A 15,990-nucleotide genomic window follows, 5' to 3' on the forward strand; every position below is an offset into this window, starting at 1 on the left:
TTTTCTATAACTTAAAAATAGGAAAGAAGAGGCAGGGGTTTTTTTGCTGTGCTTCCGCTGCTGTGTTGAGAGAGACATCTAAACAGCACGAGCTGCCAAAATGAAGGAGACAGTGAAACTGTCCATATGTACCGGGCTGTTGCATGCACAGACAGGTTGGGGGAGGAAGGAGAAAACCCTTTCCCTGCCTTGCCTTCTCTTGCATTGAGTGTTGTTTCTCCCATAGTGGTGAGCTAAATTATTTTCGTAAAGAAGTATACTTCTTGAGTTGATGTCCCAGTAACTTCTGAATTTCAGGCCTAGTGTGCTAAAAGATTTGATCTTTCCCTTCCCAAATAAATTGTATTTAAAAGTGCTTGGTTTTCTAACTAAAGGAATTCTGGAGCAGGAAAATGTCCAAGTAAATTCAAGCTTTGCTTTTTAACATTGGCAGCTGCTGTGCAAGATGCATTTTGAAACTGTAGTTCTACTTGTGTTAGCAACAACAAAAAAATTGCTCTAATTTTTTTTTTTTTAATTGTAAGATACAATTGCGTTTGTCTAATCTTGGAAACAGAAGCTGGGTAAAACTGGTTGGCTCTAGCTAGCTCTGCCTCTGTAAGTACTGGAACCAGTTTAGTTGGGGGTAGGTCACCAGAGTGAAAGTTTTGTTTAAGATCCTTCGCAACCATGTCAGTATTGTTTCTCTTAGCTTGTTTAGCTTTTGTGCTGGGTTTGTGAAGGTACAATACAGCTTAGGTCTTAATGTACAACTGTTTTGGCTTCAATATAGCAAAGCTATAAATAGACACCCCCTTGCCTCCCCAGCAGTAGGAAATGACTACAGCAGGTGTTGTCTGTCCTCTGCTAGAAATTTGCACATTATTAGTACCCAAGTACTTTTAAAAAAATTGGCTTTCTTGTTGTGTGTTCTTCCTTTATTAAGTGCCAACTGACTGGTCAGCAAGCATGTTGTTAAAATCTGAAATCTTCATTAAGACAAAAGAAATAAAACCAGAAAGGTATTTTTGGTTTATTTCTGTGCAGCCTCTGTGTAAAGTATATTTTATGTGCAATTTTAAAAGTATTAAGAGAAGGCACAGGAGAGTTGCATAATGCTGGTTGCTGGTTAAAATGGTATTTTAATTCTTTTAGCTGTGTTGGGCTGGAGTTTAGCTCAGGTTTGTAATAGCAGTTCCTCCATGGTAGCATTGGTAGAAGCTTGGAAGGCTGTGGGCAAGATTTGTATCCCTGCTTGTGCTGAATAGTACTTTGTACAGTGAATGGCATCAAGAAAATAAACGGGGCTTTTTGTGCAGCAAGGTAGTGCTCAGAGTAAATAAGGATATTGCAGTCTGGTCCCTGTGAAATGAGTTTGATGGTGTCAATAAACAAGCTTCCCCTTGACGCAAAATCCATCATTGTGTTTGGATTAACTTTCAGTCTCAGCAAAGAGGCCGAGTTGTTTGGGCAAGGAGAATAAATGCATTTGTGCTGCTGAGATTGTTTCCTTTCAGCTGTGGTGGAGAGCCCTTGCTTCCTTGCTACTGTTGGGTGCTGAAGAAATAGTGAAATCAAAGGGAGATGCACCGTGTACTTATAGTGCATGTGTAAACAGCAAAAAAGGGGGACAATCCTGTGTTTCAGTTACTGTTTAATATGTATCTGCCTTTATACCCCTTCTTTTCTCGTGCAGATGTGAGAGCTGTGTGGAACTGCTGTTTGTGAGAGGGGCTGGGAATTGCCAGGAGTGCGATACCCCTCTGCGGAAGAGTAACTTCAGGGTACAGCTCTTTGAGGATCCTGCTGTTGACAAGGAAGTGGAAATACGGAAGAAAGTGCTGAAAATGTGAGTGTCACCAGTTAAAAGAACAGAAGGTGGCTATATTTCATGGATCACCATTTAAAAAAACTGACTTACTCCAGTAGTACAGAAGAGATTAATTTTCTTCTTTTTTGTAAAGTGACAACCCATAAAACTTGACTCCATTTAACGTGGAGGGATTTCAGAGAATCTGATTTTATGCAACAACTGAGGGCTGAATTCTCAGTTTAGCCTTGAGGGATTCCTGCTTAGCATTAGAAAATGTTGGGTGTTTCTATGTTGCCTCCTTTGGCAAAGACTTGCCTCCTAAATGGAGATGATTAGATACTGAGGACTACAGCAGCTTTGCCTTTGAGGGGGTGAACATGGGAGCGGGACAAGAAACAGGACCTTGATTGTTTGTTCTCTGGGGACCTGTTCTGAGAGTTGAAGGCTAGTTCCCTTCAAAATGAAAATGGACAAAAGAGAAGCTGTGTTCACATTGTTTTCTACTTCACAATTGTTAGTGGAAATGCTTCCTTACGAGCCTTGTGTTACTAGTCTGTAATGTAGATTTGAGAGCTCTTGCAATTGAGATAAATGAGGTCTAAAATTGCATCTTGCTCCTTGTGGCTAAGAAACAACATTTTATAAGGAAAATAAGGGAACCAGTTGATGTTTTGGTAGAAGAGGGTCTGATGGAACATGACAAACCTGGAGAGAGTTGTGTGTGCAAAAATGAACGTACAGGTAAATTGTAAGCTTGGGAGCCTTTATCTAAGACTTAGTACAACACTAAATGAATCTCATGATGTTGCTGAGATGTGGGAAAATTGCATTGTTGAATACCAAGATGCTGATGTGAAAAGCAGTAATAATTTTGATGTTTGATTATAAAGTCTACTGAAGTTAACAAAAGTCTAACTGGAATGAAGTCAACTTAGTTGACTAAACACAGAATGATGTGTAGTTAGAACAGAAAACGTAAAATGCTTGGCCCGCTTGGATTTGCCAGATTAGGTTTTAGTAGGCAGAAAAAATGTCCCCAAATTGGAATTTGGCCTTAGTTCTCGGGATTAGATTTTTATACTCCTGGGTGTCATGTATCTTGGTCCACAGAGCAGGCAGAATCTCAGCTGTATGTTTTCTTGGGAAGAAAGCCTGCATGTCTTGACTTTCAGAGGCTGTCTATGTTCTAGCCACTTGTCCCTTCATCTTTTTACTTTTTCCAGATATCAAGAGTTGGATAAATGAGTTCTGGAATGGTCTATTGATATGAAATAAGATAATTGTGTAGCATTTTCAGTTTGCCACTGATATGTACTTTCTGTTGTTGGCAAAAAGCCAAACTCCCTTTTCTAATACTTCTAGAAAAGCTTTTCTTGTGCATTTTACTGTTGTCTCTGCCTTTGGTAACAGGTTTCTCATGCTGAAGGGCTGGCTTGGAATTAGTATATCCTAGCCTCTGTGCTCCTGTTTACCTGTAATCCTGGAAGAGGAATTGGCAAACAGTAGGCAAAGATAGCACTGATTTATGCCAGGCTGGGTTCTTTCCTTTGAAACAAGCACTTCTGTCTCCTTTTAAAGATATTCTGTACGTTGGTCAGTTGTGGGAGCCACAAAGCACATGTCAATATGCTTGCAGCAAGAGCCTTGTTGAATTGAAATTGCATCTTTGTGTGTTGTATAAATACTTGTGTCTCTTCTCTCAAAGATACAATAAAAGAGAGGATGACTTTCCCAGTCTAAGTGAATATAATGATTTCCTGGAAGAAATAGAAGAAATTGGTAAGTCTTAAAGCTTGCATCTTTGATGTTCTGTGCTCATGAGACCATAGGCTTTTATCTTCTGACTCAGCTGCCTATGAGAATGTCTGAGTTTCTGTAACAGGATTTATCATAGTATCAGATGTTTATCTAATTACTTTTTTCCTGTACGTTTTCAATCATATTTGCTGATCTGTAGGACGCTGTTAAGTAAAACATTTTATCTGCCAGAGAAAAAACACGATTCAAAGAGGAAGTAGTGCTTTATAGCTGGAAAACACAGACTTGCAGGGGACTGTTGGTGATGCACTGGGAAAGATTAAACAAAGAGAGGAGAAATTGAAATTTTCATTATATGCCTCCATTAGCTTTATCTACCATGACAGAAGCCATATGGTGTCTTTCATCATTTTTGCTTCTGCAAGTACAGTAGTTGAAGCTGCTTTGAAGCTGATGACCTTACATACCACTGTGGTAGCATTTTATGTTGCTGTTCAGAAGGAGAAGGTTTAGGAACAGACATTGATTCCTTTCTCTTTGGATTAGTTGAAGCAGAACTTTGCCCTTTGGGGAAGGGACTATGTTATCAAGAGAGTTTATTTTCTTCTTAGTTAGGGTGACTTGTGATTTATAGTGGAGTGATGGATTTTGCTTAGAAAAACAAGGATGTGTTCAAAGAAGTGACTCCTAAATGGTTTGTTTCTTGGGTTTTATGAGCTTCTGAGGCTTTTCTTTTTTTGTCCTGGAGGAAGAAGAGGTGGCTTAGAACATGTATGAGGGGCAGTGAATGTGATTTGAAGGAAAACATGGAGATGCCACTCTGCTTTGGTTTCTCAAAGGAGCCCTTGCTCCTCTTTGCACTGTGGTGTTTTGTAGAAATATATCCAGTACACTTACTGCTGTGAGTAATGTATCATGTTTTTGTTGGCATCAGAAGGCTGAGGCTGGAGAGCTAAATCGTGTGGCTGGGAAATACCAGGCACACTCATACGGGTCCAAATATCTGGAGGAGACGATGTGGGTGTAGTTCTGTTTATGTATTTTTTTGGATGGTGTGAGGGAAGGAGGGAGTGAGCAAGTAGAAAGTTGCATCTTAGCCAGAGGGTCCTGGAAGAATCTGTGTGCTTGTGGAAAGGAAAAATGCTTTTTATTTATGTAGCATTAAATACAGGTTTCCCACTTACTGCTGTTGCAGGGGTTTTCAGCATCTGCAACAAGGGAGTTGCGAAGTTTTGCCTGAAATTGCCTTAACTTCATCAATTTGTGCAGAATGTTATGATTCTCCAGCTCTTGGTATTAGGCTGTTAAATTTCAAATGGTTCCAGAGCCTGCGCTGGTAACTTGGTTTAGAAGCAGCAGAAATCACGGCTGGTCTTTGTAACCTTGTGAAGAAGAGTGAATTTGTCAATAATTGTGCCAGCCCTGTAAATGCATAATGGAGAAGCTCAATAAGAGCTGTTAGGAATTGGAGTTAGTTGCCTGACAGGAATACCAAAATACTAAATGGAAGAGGAAGTCTTGACTACCTCCTAGTTTCTTCATGTAGCAGCTAAGGTAATGAGAGGAAAGAAGGAGTGCAGTCAGAAGGCTCTTAATTTTCACCGTCAAAGAGGTCACTTATGATCTACTAACTTCAGGCAGATACAAAAGCTGCAGGACAGGTTAGATGCGAGAACACCACCTTGGGTAAGAATTCAAGCCCTGTTCTCCTTGGTCCTTGGTGACAAAGCTCATTGCGCACATCTTGTTCCCCCTAAGCCCCTCCCTTCCCTGCCTGTGTTCTGGGGCTGAGTTCTCCACCTGACAGTTGTCACGCTATTGCTACGTACCAGACTTCTTCCAGCGTTTTTGCTGTGCATGTTGTGTGTGGCATGGCTGAACCATGTGTTAAAGGTGTCTTCGACTCTGTATGGTTAATTTACATTTTACTGCTGAGAGTATTATTTCATTTTTTTTGTGTATGTGAATTCCCTGCTCATTTGTGCATGTGAAAAACTAGGCTGCAGGACAGGAAAGAAAGGGTGTAGTCATGCAGCGCAAAGTTTTGCCTTGTGGAGCCAATGTACAGCAGGTTGGCAGTAGCTGCTGGTGGTTGTTCAAGCTGCCAGGTTAGGAAGTGAGGGAGCAGAGAACTGGATTTTCCCTTTCTCCCCCTGCCCCAAACTTTCAGTTTTTCTGTGGGAGGGTCAAAGTGCAGCTTTACCCTGTTTTCTTTTTGCTGGTATGTTTTGTTTTCTAAATTGTTGTGGGGGATTAAATGAAGTAGTTGCTTGGCAGAGACAAAATGTAAACATCCTGTATATTTCATGTGACCTGGCACAATTCTGATAGTTTTTCCAAATGTTTCAGGTAGGTCAGCTCCACTCCAGCATTTGCAGCAATTGCACTGTCTTATTCCACTGATGTGATATATGACCTCACTTGAAACGCATTTTCCCCCTTCATATCAGGATTGTTATACCTATAGACTTTTTCTATTTAAAGAAAAGAGTTGGGTGGTATAGCAAAAGTGTGAGAGGGGAAGGTCAAACAAACATTAGGGTAGTCACCTCTTAAGATTTCTATTATAAAAAACACATTTTTGAAGTGGTTTAGAATGTAGCCACTAAATAATGCTTTGGGCTAAAATGTGTTATACAAGACTTTAAATAGAAACCACATTTTAAAGCAAGTTTTCCCCAGAAGAAAAATCAGTTGGACAATTTGAGAACATTGTAAACACAGTTTGTTGTCATTAACACTAGGAAGAAAAATAAAGTGAAAGGGTTAAAACCTGCCTTTGGGAAAGGGGTGGACAACAGCTATTGGAATAAGACAGGTCTATGCCCATATGATGAGTAGGGCAGGGTTAAACCTTAGAGTGTTGCTACAAGTTACAATCCCTGGACATCATGCAAATTTTGCTCACTCTTTCCCCAAGGTTTTCTTCTTTCCCCAAGGTTTTCTTCTTTCCCCAAGGTTTTCTTCTTTCCCCAAGGTTTTCTTCTTTCCCCAAGGTTTTCTTCTTTCCCCAAGGTTTTCTTCTTTCCCCAAGGTTTTCTTCTTTCCCCAAGGTTTTCTTCTTTCCCCAAGGTTTTCTTCTTTCCCCAAGGTTTTCTTCTTTCCCCAAGGTTTTCTTCTTTCCCCGAGTGTGTATCTCGGTAGCTAGTTTTTCAAGACCCGGTGTGTAAGCTCTCCGGAGCAGGGCCCGCCTCCGAGCATGTGTATGCACACTGCCTGGCACCATTCTCCTGATACGTGAATGAGGCCTCTAGGCATTACCGCAACACAATTGTTAATAGTAATTATTGCTTTTTAAAAACATTCAGTACATTTGACTTGGAAGGAGGCTACTGTATTTGTGCCCTTTGGATTCCTGTATCTTGTTACTCCTCTAAGACTTTATGCAATACGAGCTGCCTAGTGGCTTGTCTTGCTCAGAACATTTATCATAAGCAATCCTTGGATAGAAAAGATTTTGATATCTGTGATCACTTGTGGGTTGTGGTGTCTATTGGTTTGTTTTTGTTTGCCCTTGCCCCCCACCCTCCCCCCACCACCCCCATTTGTGTGAATGAGGATGGTATTGCTGGTCCTGGCAACGGGAATAACTCAACTGGAAATTGGGCAGCTTTATCAAAGATCCATTTCGGTCATCTCATCTGAACAAAGATTTCAGTAGCATGCTGTTCCAGACAAAGTGATCTTTCTTAGACCGATAGGGCTGAGTGATTTCAATCATTTATTACTATGCTAAGGTATTTTTCTGGAAAATTATTGACCCAATAAAAGACAACTGAGGATAAACAGAAATAATTCTTAATACCTAACTATATTTTTCTAGCTTAGCTGTGGGTTTTCTTTTGTTTCTGATAATTATTTTGTTATAATCACAGAAATGTTGGTTGGAAGGGACCTGTTAAATCTATTCCATCTTTTCTCCCCTTCACCCCTCTCCTACCCCTCTTAAAAGTACAGGGATCAGGATTCAAAAGGACCGACAGAAGGTACCACAGTAGCTTTGGACTCCCTGGGCAGACTGAGGATGTGGTTGTGTCTCCCTTCATAGTGCTCTGCCCAAAGCAGTTGCTCTTCTGCCATTCCTGATCTCTGGCTGGCAATTTATGAAGATGATAACTAAGGAGTTGCTTGTAGTAGGGTGGGAGGAATATTTTTTTATAACAAACTAATCCTACTAATTTTTAAATTTTCAGCTGGCTCATACCAGCAATGCAGATCAAACACTGTCAGCAGAGTAATCATCTGCTATCTTGCTAGAGAGGGAATGTTCCTACTATTTGAATAGCAAATATTTTTTACGTGGTAATGTTACTGTCTCTTAAGGAACTAGGAGGAGGTGGGTCAGAAAATTTGCAATGTCTTGGACTAAAACAGGGAGATTTTGACGGACTTGAAATCCTGCAGTGTGGTGACATTCATTCATTCATACTGCTGCATCTCTGGACAAATTATTATGCCATATAATTAAAATCTGTGTCTCATTTTCTTTTCTTTTTTATAGCTAGGAAAATATTTTTCTGTTTATTGTAAAATTGCATAATGAATGTTGTTGTTTTAAAAAGCAGTGAAAGTCTCCCTGTAGAGGCTGAATTTCAGAAGTAGCGAGTTTTACCTAAGCAGAATGAAATGTTTCAGAAAAACACAATAGTCTTCCTGTTATACTTCAACAGATGTCTCAAGGCAAGTCATTTTATAAACCAACCAATGTGAGATGGATAAGTAGATAAATAAGTGTTGCACACAAAACAGCTTCTGTTTCTTTTCCCTGAAGGGTTTCAGGCCTCTTATATCGGCTTATGCTATATTTCAACATGGACAAAAATAAGTCTGGCTTCTCTTTGAAACCCTTTCAAACTAGCCATCTGCTTTGCCAGTCATATTCAGATCTATACCAATATTTTTTCAGGGTAGGTGTAGCATATGAGTTACGTTTTTTTAACTCTTTTGGATTCTTCTAGTTTTATAATTTGTTTTGGTGTATTTTTTAAAAAGGGAATATTTGGAAGAATTATATTTAAAATAAATTTCTGGCAAAACTCAAAGCAGAGCAAATAAAAAAAAATACTGCATAGTCCTAGCTATGTAAAAGGTAAGAAGTTGAGTATTAGTTGACTGTGTTCTTTGATTTGATACTTGTTGGTTTTTAAATGCCAAGTAACTTGTGGAGGGGACAAAAGAGAATAGAAAGAAATAATCTCTTAATTATTTTTTGTGGACTAGTGGCCTGTGGACTTGTCAGCTGTAATTGCAAGGATACAATGGCAGGAATGTGTATTCTCTGAATATTGATGAAAAGACGTTTGAAGCTTATGAAAAATATGTTAGAAAATATGTTGGAAGATGTTTTGACTGGCTAGTTGGCCACTGATAACCATGCAGTGTCAAAGAACATCATTTTGCTGCTATGGTGTTTATTGTAGGAGGGAGGATACCCTTTTCATTTATTAAAGGACGACTATTGACACCGATGTTGATATAGACACATCCAGGTCTTAACACTGTTGCAACAAAATGTAGCTCTTCAGTATTTTAAGTCTTGAAATGTGGACAACTTAGTGTTAAGGAGCAGATGCTTAGGACCAAAATAGTGCTGTTCTTCAATGACTATGAATCGGTATTCAGTGCGAGAAATCTGCCCTGGCCTTTGAGGGTGTTGGAATTATGAATCTTTCTGATTGCTCATGTCCTACCTTATTCTCAAGTGCCAGAGTACAATAAGACCGACAGGGCAGAATCAGCATGGTATAAGCAGATCTGGCTGTTGAGAGGGTTTTACCTGTGGTTTGGTTCCAGCCACAGCAGGAAAACAGAAGGGGAAGTGAACCATCTGTCACCTTGCTGTGAGCAGAGCAGTGGGCATTTCAGGTGGCTATGCAGGGGCTACTGAAGATTTCTCAAACACTGATGCAGAAACATATCTCTGACATGGAAATGTTACTTCATGTCAAATAGCAAAATAAACCTGCTTTTGTAAGTAGTTCTAAATAAAGGCAGGCATCTGCACATGTTTAAAACTTGCCTACTTTCCCCAGTATGAGTTTTAAATCTTATGGTTTTTATTTTACAAACCCAAGTTGTGACTAGTTGAACCTATTAAAGATAACTGAGAAGGAAGAAGAAAACCCCTGAACGTTTCAAGCAGCAATAGTTGCAAAACCTAGATCATCAGCTTATTACTGGATTACTTTTAGAGAAATACCCAAGATCAGGAGCCTACAGGCATTTGGCATCTCATCTTGCACCTGAAGGTGGCATCTGGGCATCCTGCTAGCACAGCATGTCTCATATCCTATTTCTTTCTTGTGTTGTCATTGAAGAGTTTAGAGAGCTGGTGTGTGGATTTAAGTTGTAGGAAGTGCTGACATTCCCATGCAGCTGCTGCCACTGCAGAGCCCTGGTCTGATTGTATGCCAGCATTTTCACATGACAATTCTTCTCTGCCATAATACTCAAATATTAAGCTGCTTGTCAGCTGGGAACCGTAGGCTGGAAGTTTGGAGGTCAAATCTCCATTAAAATACCAGAAATTTACACTTTTACTAAGGTAATGTTGCTGTAACCCAAAAGCATGTTAGTCACAATATGAAATTGGAAAATATTGTTATGCCTTTTGGAGAGGAAAAAAAATAAATAAATTTGAAATGGGTAACTTGCTTCCAAAAACCAAGAAGCTGAACTTTGAACGGCTTGTTTGGGTTAAAGCAGTGCCCAGAGGTTCCACCTGAAATGAGATCAAGACTATGGAGATAGGTGCTGCATATAGCTGTAGTATGGAGATATAGCAGACGATGTATAGGAGAAAGGAAGCTTTATTCCCCTACTCTTGTTTTTTACTGGTGGCAGACCTCCGGTATAGAGGCCCAGTGATCTGCCCTGGAACAGTAGCAAAGTTGGAAATTGAACTCAGGTGTTGATTCCCAGTTGAATACTTAAACCACAAAACCAGCCTCCATCTCGGATCTTCCTTCTGAAGTGAGCATGATGGACTCGAGGTGGAAGAGTTCAGCTAATTTAGGAGCCAGGCTGAATTAAAATGTCAGTCCTCTTGATATTGCTCATTATTTGGAAAAGAGGGGAAAAAATAAATACAGCATTTTGGTTTTTTTTGCTTAAGGTTAGGAATTTCTTCAGCTGTATCTTGTGTAGCCTTTTTGTTGCAGTTTGAGGAAGGACTGAATACTTTTGGTAAGAGTAAGATGATGTGGTGGTTCAGTACTCCTGGAAAGAGAGTATTCCTATTCTCATCTGTACACTTTCATTACTTCCCTTGTACCATCTCTGGCACCTGCCTGACCCCTTTGTTGAGCCAGTTCAGGTTGCTGGAGGGTTTCTGTTGACACTGCAAAGCATCCAGGGAGTCCTGGAGTCGGAGCAAGTGAAAGAGTGAGACCTGTACCTGGGAAGAGGGACGTAAGAGCAGGACTGCCCCTTTTTGGCAGTAGTGAGCTGCTGTACAGCTGGGTTTGTAAAACTGAGCTGTATCCCACAGCTCTAGCTTTTTGGACCTTTCCTGTTTTCTCCCACCACCCCCATTTGCTCCCTGCTTTGATTTCTTGCTGTTGCCTTTGCTGCTCTCAGCTGGTTTGCCAGTCTAGGCTATTCATGGTTTGGTTTACCTAAAACCCTCCTAAAAGCTCTTTTCTGCCATGTTACCTTGGAGAGGATGAAAGGAGGGATATATCTTTACTAAACTGAGATGTGGGCTATCTGATGAATGACAACAGATTTCATGCTTCTTTCTGTTTCTCTCTAGCAGTCTTACATATATACAAATGACTTGGCAGTGGTGCATGTGCACAGGGTTCATTTGGCCCTAGTCACTTGAGAACCTAGGAAGAAAGAACTGAACAAAAATCTTCCAAGTGCTATGCTGGCGTTCTCACTAGAACCTCCTTCCCTTCCTCAGGGTTTGACAGCGCACTCACTATGCTGTTGTTTTCTTGCGAAGGATTTATCAACGGCAGTGCAAATTTCTCTGCTGCTCTGGTAAATTTACTGTAGCCACGTGACAAAGCTCTTTGAGGCTTTGAGTGCTGTACATTGGCAGTCTTCAATAGCTTTAAGGCCACGGGCATGAGCCCAGCATCCACTCTGGATAGGGATCACCCAGTGACTTCCCAGTAATAATGGCTTTCAGTTGGAATTCACTTGACCCACAATTGAACCAGTGACCTAGAGGTGAAAGGCTCAGGCATTGCATCAAGTTACTAATCATCCAAACCATCTACATCTTTCAAGCTGTTGATTATAGAAACTGTTCAATTTCTTGAGGTGTCTTCTGTGCCATGTGTAGATAATTGGGAATGTTGTGCTAAACTATGGAGCTTGCTGACCAACCCTGCTTGCTCATATTTATGTGAGCTATAGTCTGTCACTATGGAGAGACATCAAAAGAATGCCATTTAACTTATTAATCTGGATGCATCTGCACATTCCTCATAATAAAGGTAATTGTACATTGGTTCCTTTGAAGTTATCAAGTAATGTGAAGATTTTTTGTGTACCTGAGAATTTGAACAGTCTTTGTAGTCTTTGTGCATTATATAATCTTATGAAATGGAATGACTTAAGTTTTACCCTTGTCTTAATATGTATGTGTTTAGTCTAATTTAATTTTACAGGAATCACTGTGTTCTTAGCTGTAAAATATTGACCTTTTCAAGTAGCAGTTACAAATGATATGATTATTCATGTGAATCATCAGTATCACAAAATAGGATGCAAGACTCAAATTTCCATCTCCTACAGATATATAAACCTAAAGGAACTCTGCTGGCTTCTCTTGAAGTTTGCAGTGATTTAGCAGATTGTGTCTTGCTTTACAGGGCATATTTAAATAAATTCTGTTGTTGTGATGTTTATATCTGATGCTAGAAGGGATAGAGAACATGAGAGTAGTATTTATTTGTCAGTCATGCATGCTGACCTAATACTTTTGCTTTCTGTCTTTCTAATATTTGTGCAGTATTTAACTTGACCAACAATGTGGATTTGGAGAACACCAAAAGGAAAATGGAGCTGTACCAGAAGGATAACAAAGAAGTCATTCAGAAAAATAAGATAAAACTGGTTAGTTAACTTCTCCTCTCCCCTACAATTTTTATTCATTAGTTAGAATTAAAGGATTTTTGAAGTGGAGTACTTTCTATAATGTCTTAAAACCAAGTCAAAGCTGAAGGCACTATGCAGATTTCACTTTGTATTCAAAAACTGTAATATGCTAATGTTCTGTGATACTGTTATTTAGTGCTGTGTAAAGAGATTGAATTGATAGCTGAAATGTAGTTATACTTTATTTTGGGAAGGGCTTGAAAAGAGGGACAGGCAGTAAAATCTGCATCTAATACATCACCACTGCATGCGTGCTGGCAGTGTCATTGGACAATTTCCAGGAGAGACCAAGTTCACTCCTATGCCAGGACAATCATTCCTTTCTCATCCAAAGGGAAAAAAAGAATCCAGACGCAGACATTATGAAGCTCCCAGGAGAGAGCTGTAAAATTGAAGGAAAGCACAGGTCTGGTTTATGCAAAATTTAAAATGAAAGATGTTGAAACAAACATTAAAACTTTTGTTCAAGAGCTGATAACAATAACACCAGGAATACTGTATACATGGTCTGTATGCAAAACACATGGTTCTTTGAAGATTCATTCATTAAAATATGGCTCAGATATAATTTTGTTCTTTAAAAATAAACTTGCAAGCATTTCTTTCTGTAAGAAAAGTTTAATCTGTTAAATATTTTTTCAGTATAAAAATACACGTTGTTATCAGTTCTTGAAGGAAAATGTCTGCCCAGAGTGTGACATAACAAGGTTTTGTATTCCAGTTGCACTAAGGACTTGCTTTCAAATCAGTAGGGGTGAAATCCTCACTCCCCTGAAGTCTGTGGCAAAACTTCCAGTGATTTCTTTAGCTCTAGGATTTCACAGGAGGAGATTGGAATCTGAAAAATGTTTGTTTGAACCTCTTCCTTTTAAAGGCAAGGAAATTTCCCTAGGGGTCCATCTCTGATCTGTTATCCTGTCTCTGACACTGTGCAATATCCTATGGTTCAGAGCTTGAAGAGACCTGCTAAATCTCTGGATACGTGTCTTATTTTACAATGTAGGTGCAACCTCTAGGGTCACCATGAGAATAGTGTGCTTTGCCTGCAGCCCACCTTCTGTTTATATATGTGACTCGCAGACAGCCTGTGCACTAGCTGTGCGATCATATCGAGCAGCACAGTAATACTCTGTACCCACCCAAGCCCCCTGGGCCTTCTGTTTTCTGTACTGTATGGTCTTGATGTGCTAGAGGCTGTCCAGTGGAAGCTAGGCAAGCCTGTGTGAATCCAGACTTACTGGAGATCTGGAGACATTTCTTTTTTATTTCTTTTACAACATTTGAAACATTCGACATTTCTTTTTCAACAATTGAAACATAATAATAGACTTGACGCAGTTGCTATTACAAAAACTGCATGATCTTGCCCATAAATTTACCCCTTTCCCAAAAGCTGAAAGGTTTCTCTCTCTAGGTCTTTTTGGCAGGTTTTGGAATGTGTTTACTCCATAAATGGTAAAAGGTGTCCTAATTTCTTGCCCAAGCTTCTTATGGCCTGTCATTGTCCCTTCATTCTTGGACTGACATAAATTTTTCTGTCCACTGTAATAGTTTGCTTCTGAGGTATATAGATATTCTCTGTCCCTCTTGGTGTTTTTGTTACCCTTTGCCTGTTCCAGTTTGAATTTGTGTTTGGCAAGCAGAAGGGACCAGAATTGAATGTAATATTGTAGCTGAGATCTTAACAGCCTCTTATGAAAGAACACTGTTTTCCCATCTCTGCTGGAAATACATTGACGTGATCCTAAGACTGTTCTTCTCTTGTAACACTGTCATATGGGAGGTTCAAAATCAGTAGTGGTCAAGTAGTGCATCATATTTTCTCCTCTTTGGTTTCTAACTGATGAATTAATGTCTTAAATCTGTGGCCTTGTAAGTTATTTTGATCTCACTTCTGTTACTTCTGTCCTCATGAGTATGTCATTCTTTCTTACAAATCAAAATACTAAGTTACTGAACCAGTCACCTCAGGATTTGAATAACTGCTTGTTCTTCTGTCAATACAAGCCATGTTTTTCATCTTTGTAGCCAGTTCCTAATGAGCTTGCTGCTCATGTACTAACCCATCTGTTAGATCTGTAGATCTGTTGCAGGACCATGCAGAGAAAAAGTTTCAAGTAGACAGGTTTGGATAAAAAGGTGAAGAACTCTTGGAGAAGGGGTTCTTGTCATTATAAATTGATTTTTATATATATATATATATATTTATATATACTTTTTATATATATATAAAGCCTTGCACTCTGAGTGGACTATGGTTTTCCCAAACGTGCTGCCTTCCTTAAATATCTGCTGTTCTCCAGCCATAGGGTTACTTGTTACTTCCTACTTTGTCACTAGATGTTTAATTTCACTTGCTGCTTTGTTCAGTCTTGAAATAGTTTTGTCTGAACTCTGTGATGTGAATGTGTTTAAGTTTTCTTGATTGTCCTTTCTTGAATGTGGCACAACATTATTACACTTTCTATTTACTTCTTCCACTTGTCGTCTTGAGTTTGCTTCAGGCTCTACCATGATCATCTTTTTCTTTAGATGTTGGGACTCTGTCTAGATTATCTTTAAACTTGACACAACCCTTGCTGCCTATTGAACTAGTCTCTCCTGTTTTACTGTTTTGTTTGGTCTTTCTTTCAGAAAGAATTTGATCTGACTCATGATAATTCTTCCTTTTCCTGTAGTCTGATCTGGTTTAGGTTTGTATATCAGTTTACTTATTTCTGACTATAATTTTTGAGGGCTGGCTCTTCAGACTAGGTCTGTCAGCACTTCCCTACAAGTTTTCTTCTGTTTCAGTGCAAATTCCAGGCAGTCTTTAGATATAAACATGGAAGAGGCTTGGAATGTCTTAAAGACCCTGAGCTCTTCAGTTCTGTTGACTGAACTAACTAGATCCCTTAATTCTCAGAAATAAAGTCAATTAGCAACTTGGGGATTTCTTGTTTGTTTCCTTTCATTAAATGCAAAGAGAATCCAGTTTCAGGCAGTCACTGGTTGGTGACCAGCTTTTTACCAGTGTCACTGGTAGTTACAAAATGAAAGCAGCTTCTGTTGGCTCAGTGGCAGGTGATGAGATCTGTCAGCTCTTGCATCCAGGAGTAACTGGGCCTCACTGGGACCAATTGTCTTGTTCTGCCTGATAAAGGAATGTTTTTCAGCATATTCTGGCCTATATCAGATAGCTATACTTTATGATAAGAACAAATTTTTCTAAGCTCTTGGCTGTAACAGTGTTTTGCTGAAACTGCTTCCATCGATAAATCATCCATTTAAGTTTTGTAAAATTTTAATGACCTCTGTGTTTTTTACTGAATCTCCCTTTCCTTTAGTAT

At 39.4% G+C, this 15,990-nt stretch overlaps 1 protein-coding gene across 2 annotated transcripts in view; it reads left to right on the forward strand.

Annotated features, from left to right (window-relative positions):
• The window catches only part of MNAT1 (MNAT1 component of CDK activating kinase), a 127,414-nt gene that overhangs the window by 36,099 nt on the left and 75,325 nt on the right, over positions 1–15,990 (forward strand). For both annotated transcript variants that reach the window (XM_030005181.1, XM_030005190.2), the window contains exons 2-4: positions 1,676–1,828; positions 3,498–3,571; positions 12,516–12,619. In XM_030005181.1, the coding sequence (XP_029861041.1) occupies positions 1,676–1,828; positions 3,498–3,571; positions 12,516–12,619 (331 nt within the window). The remainder of the gene's footprint in view (positions 1–1,675; positions 1,829–3,497; positions 3,572–12,515; positions 12,620–15,990) is intronic.

The sequence above is a fragment of the Aquila chrysaetos genome, chromosome 2, assembly GCF_900496995.4.
Source record: "Aquila chrysaetos chrysaetos chromosome 2, bAquChr1.4, whole genome shotgun sequence".
NCBI lineage: Eukaryota > Metazoa > Chordata > Aves > Accipitriformes > Accipitridae > Aquila > Aquila chrysaetos.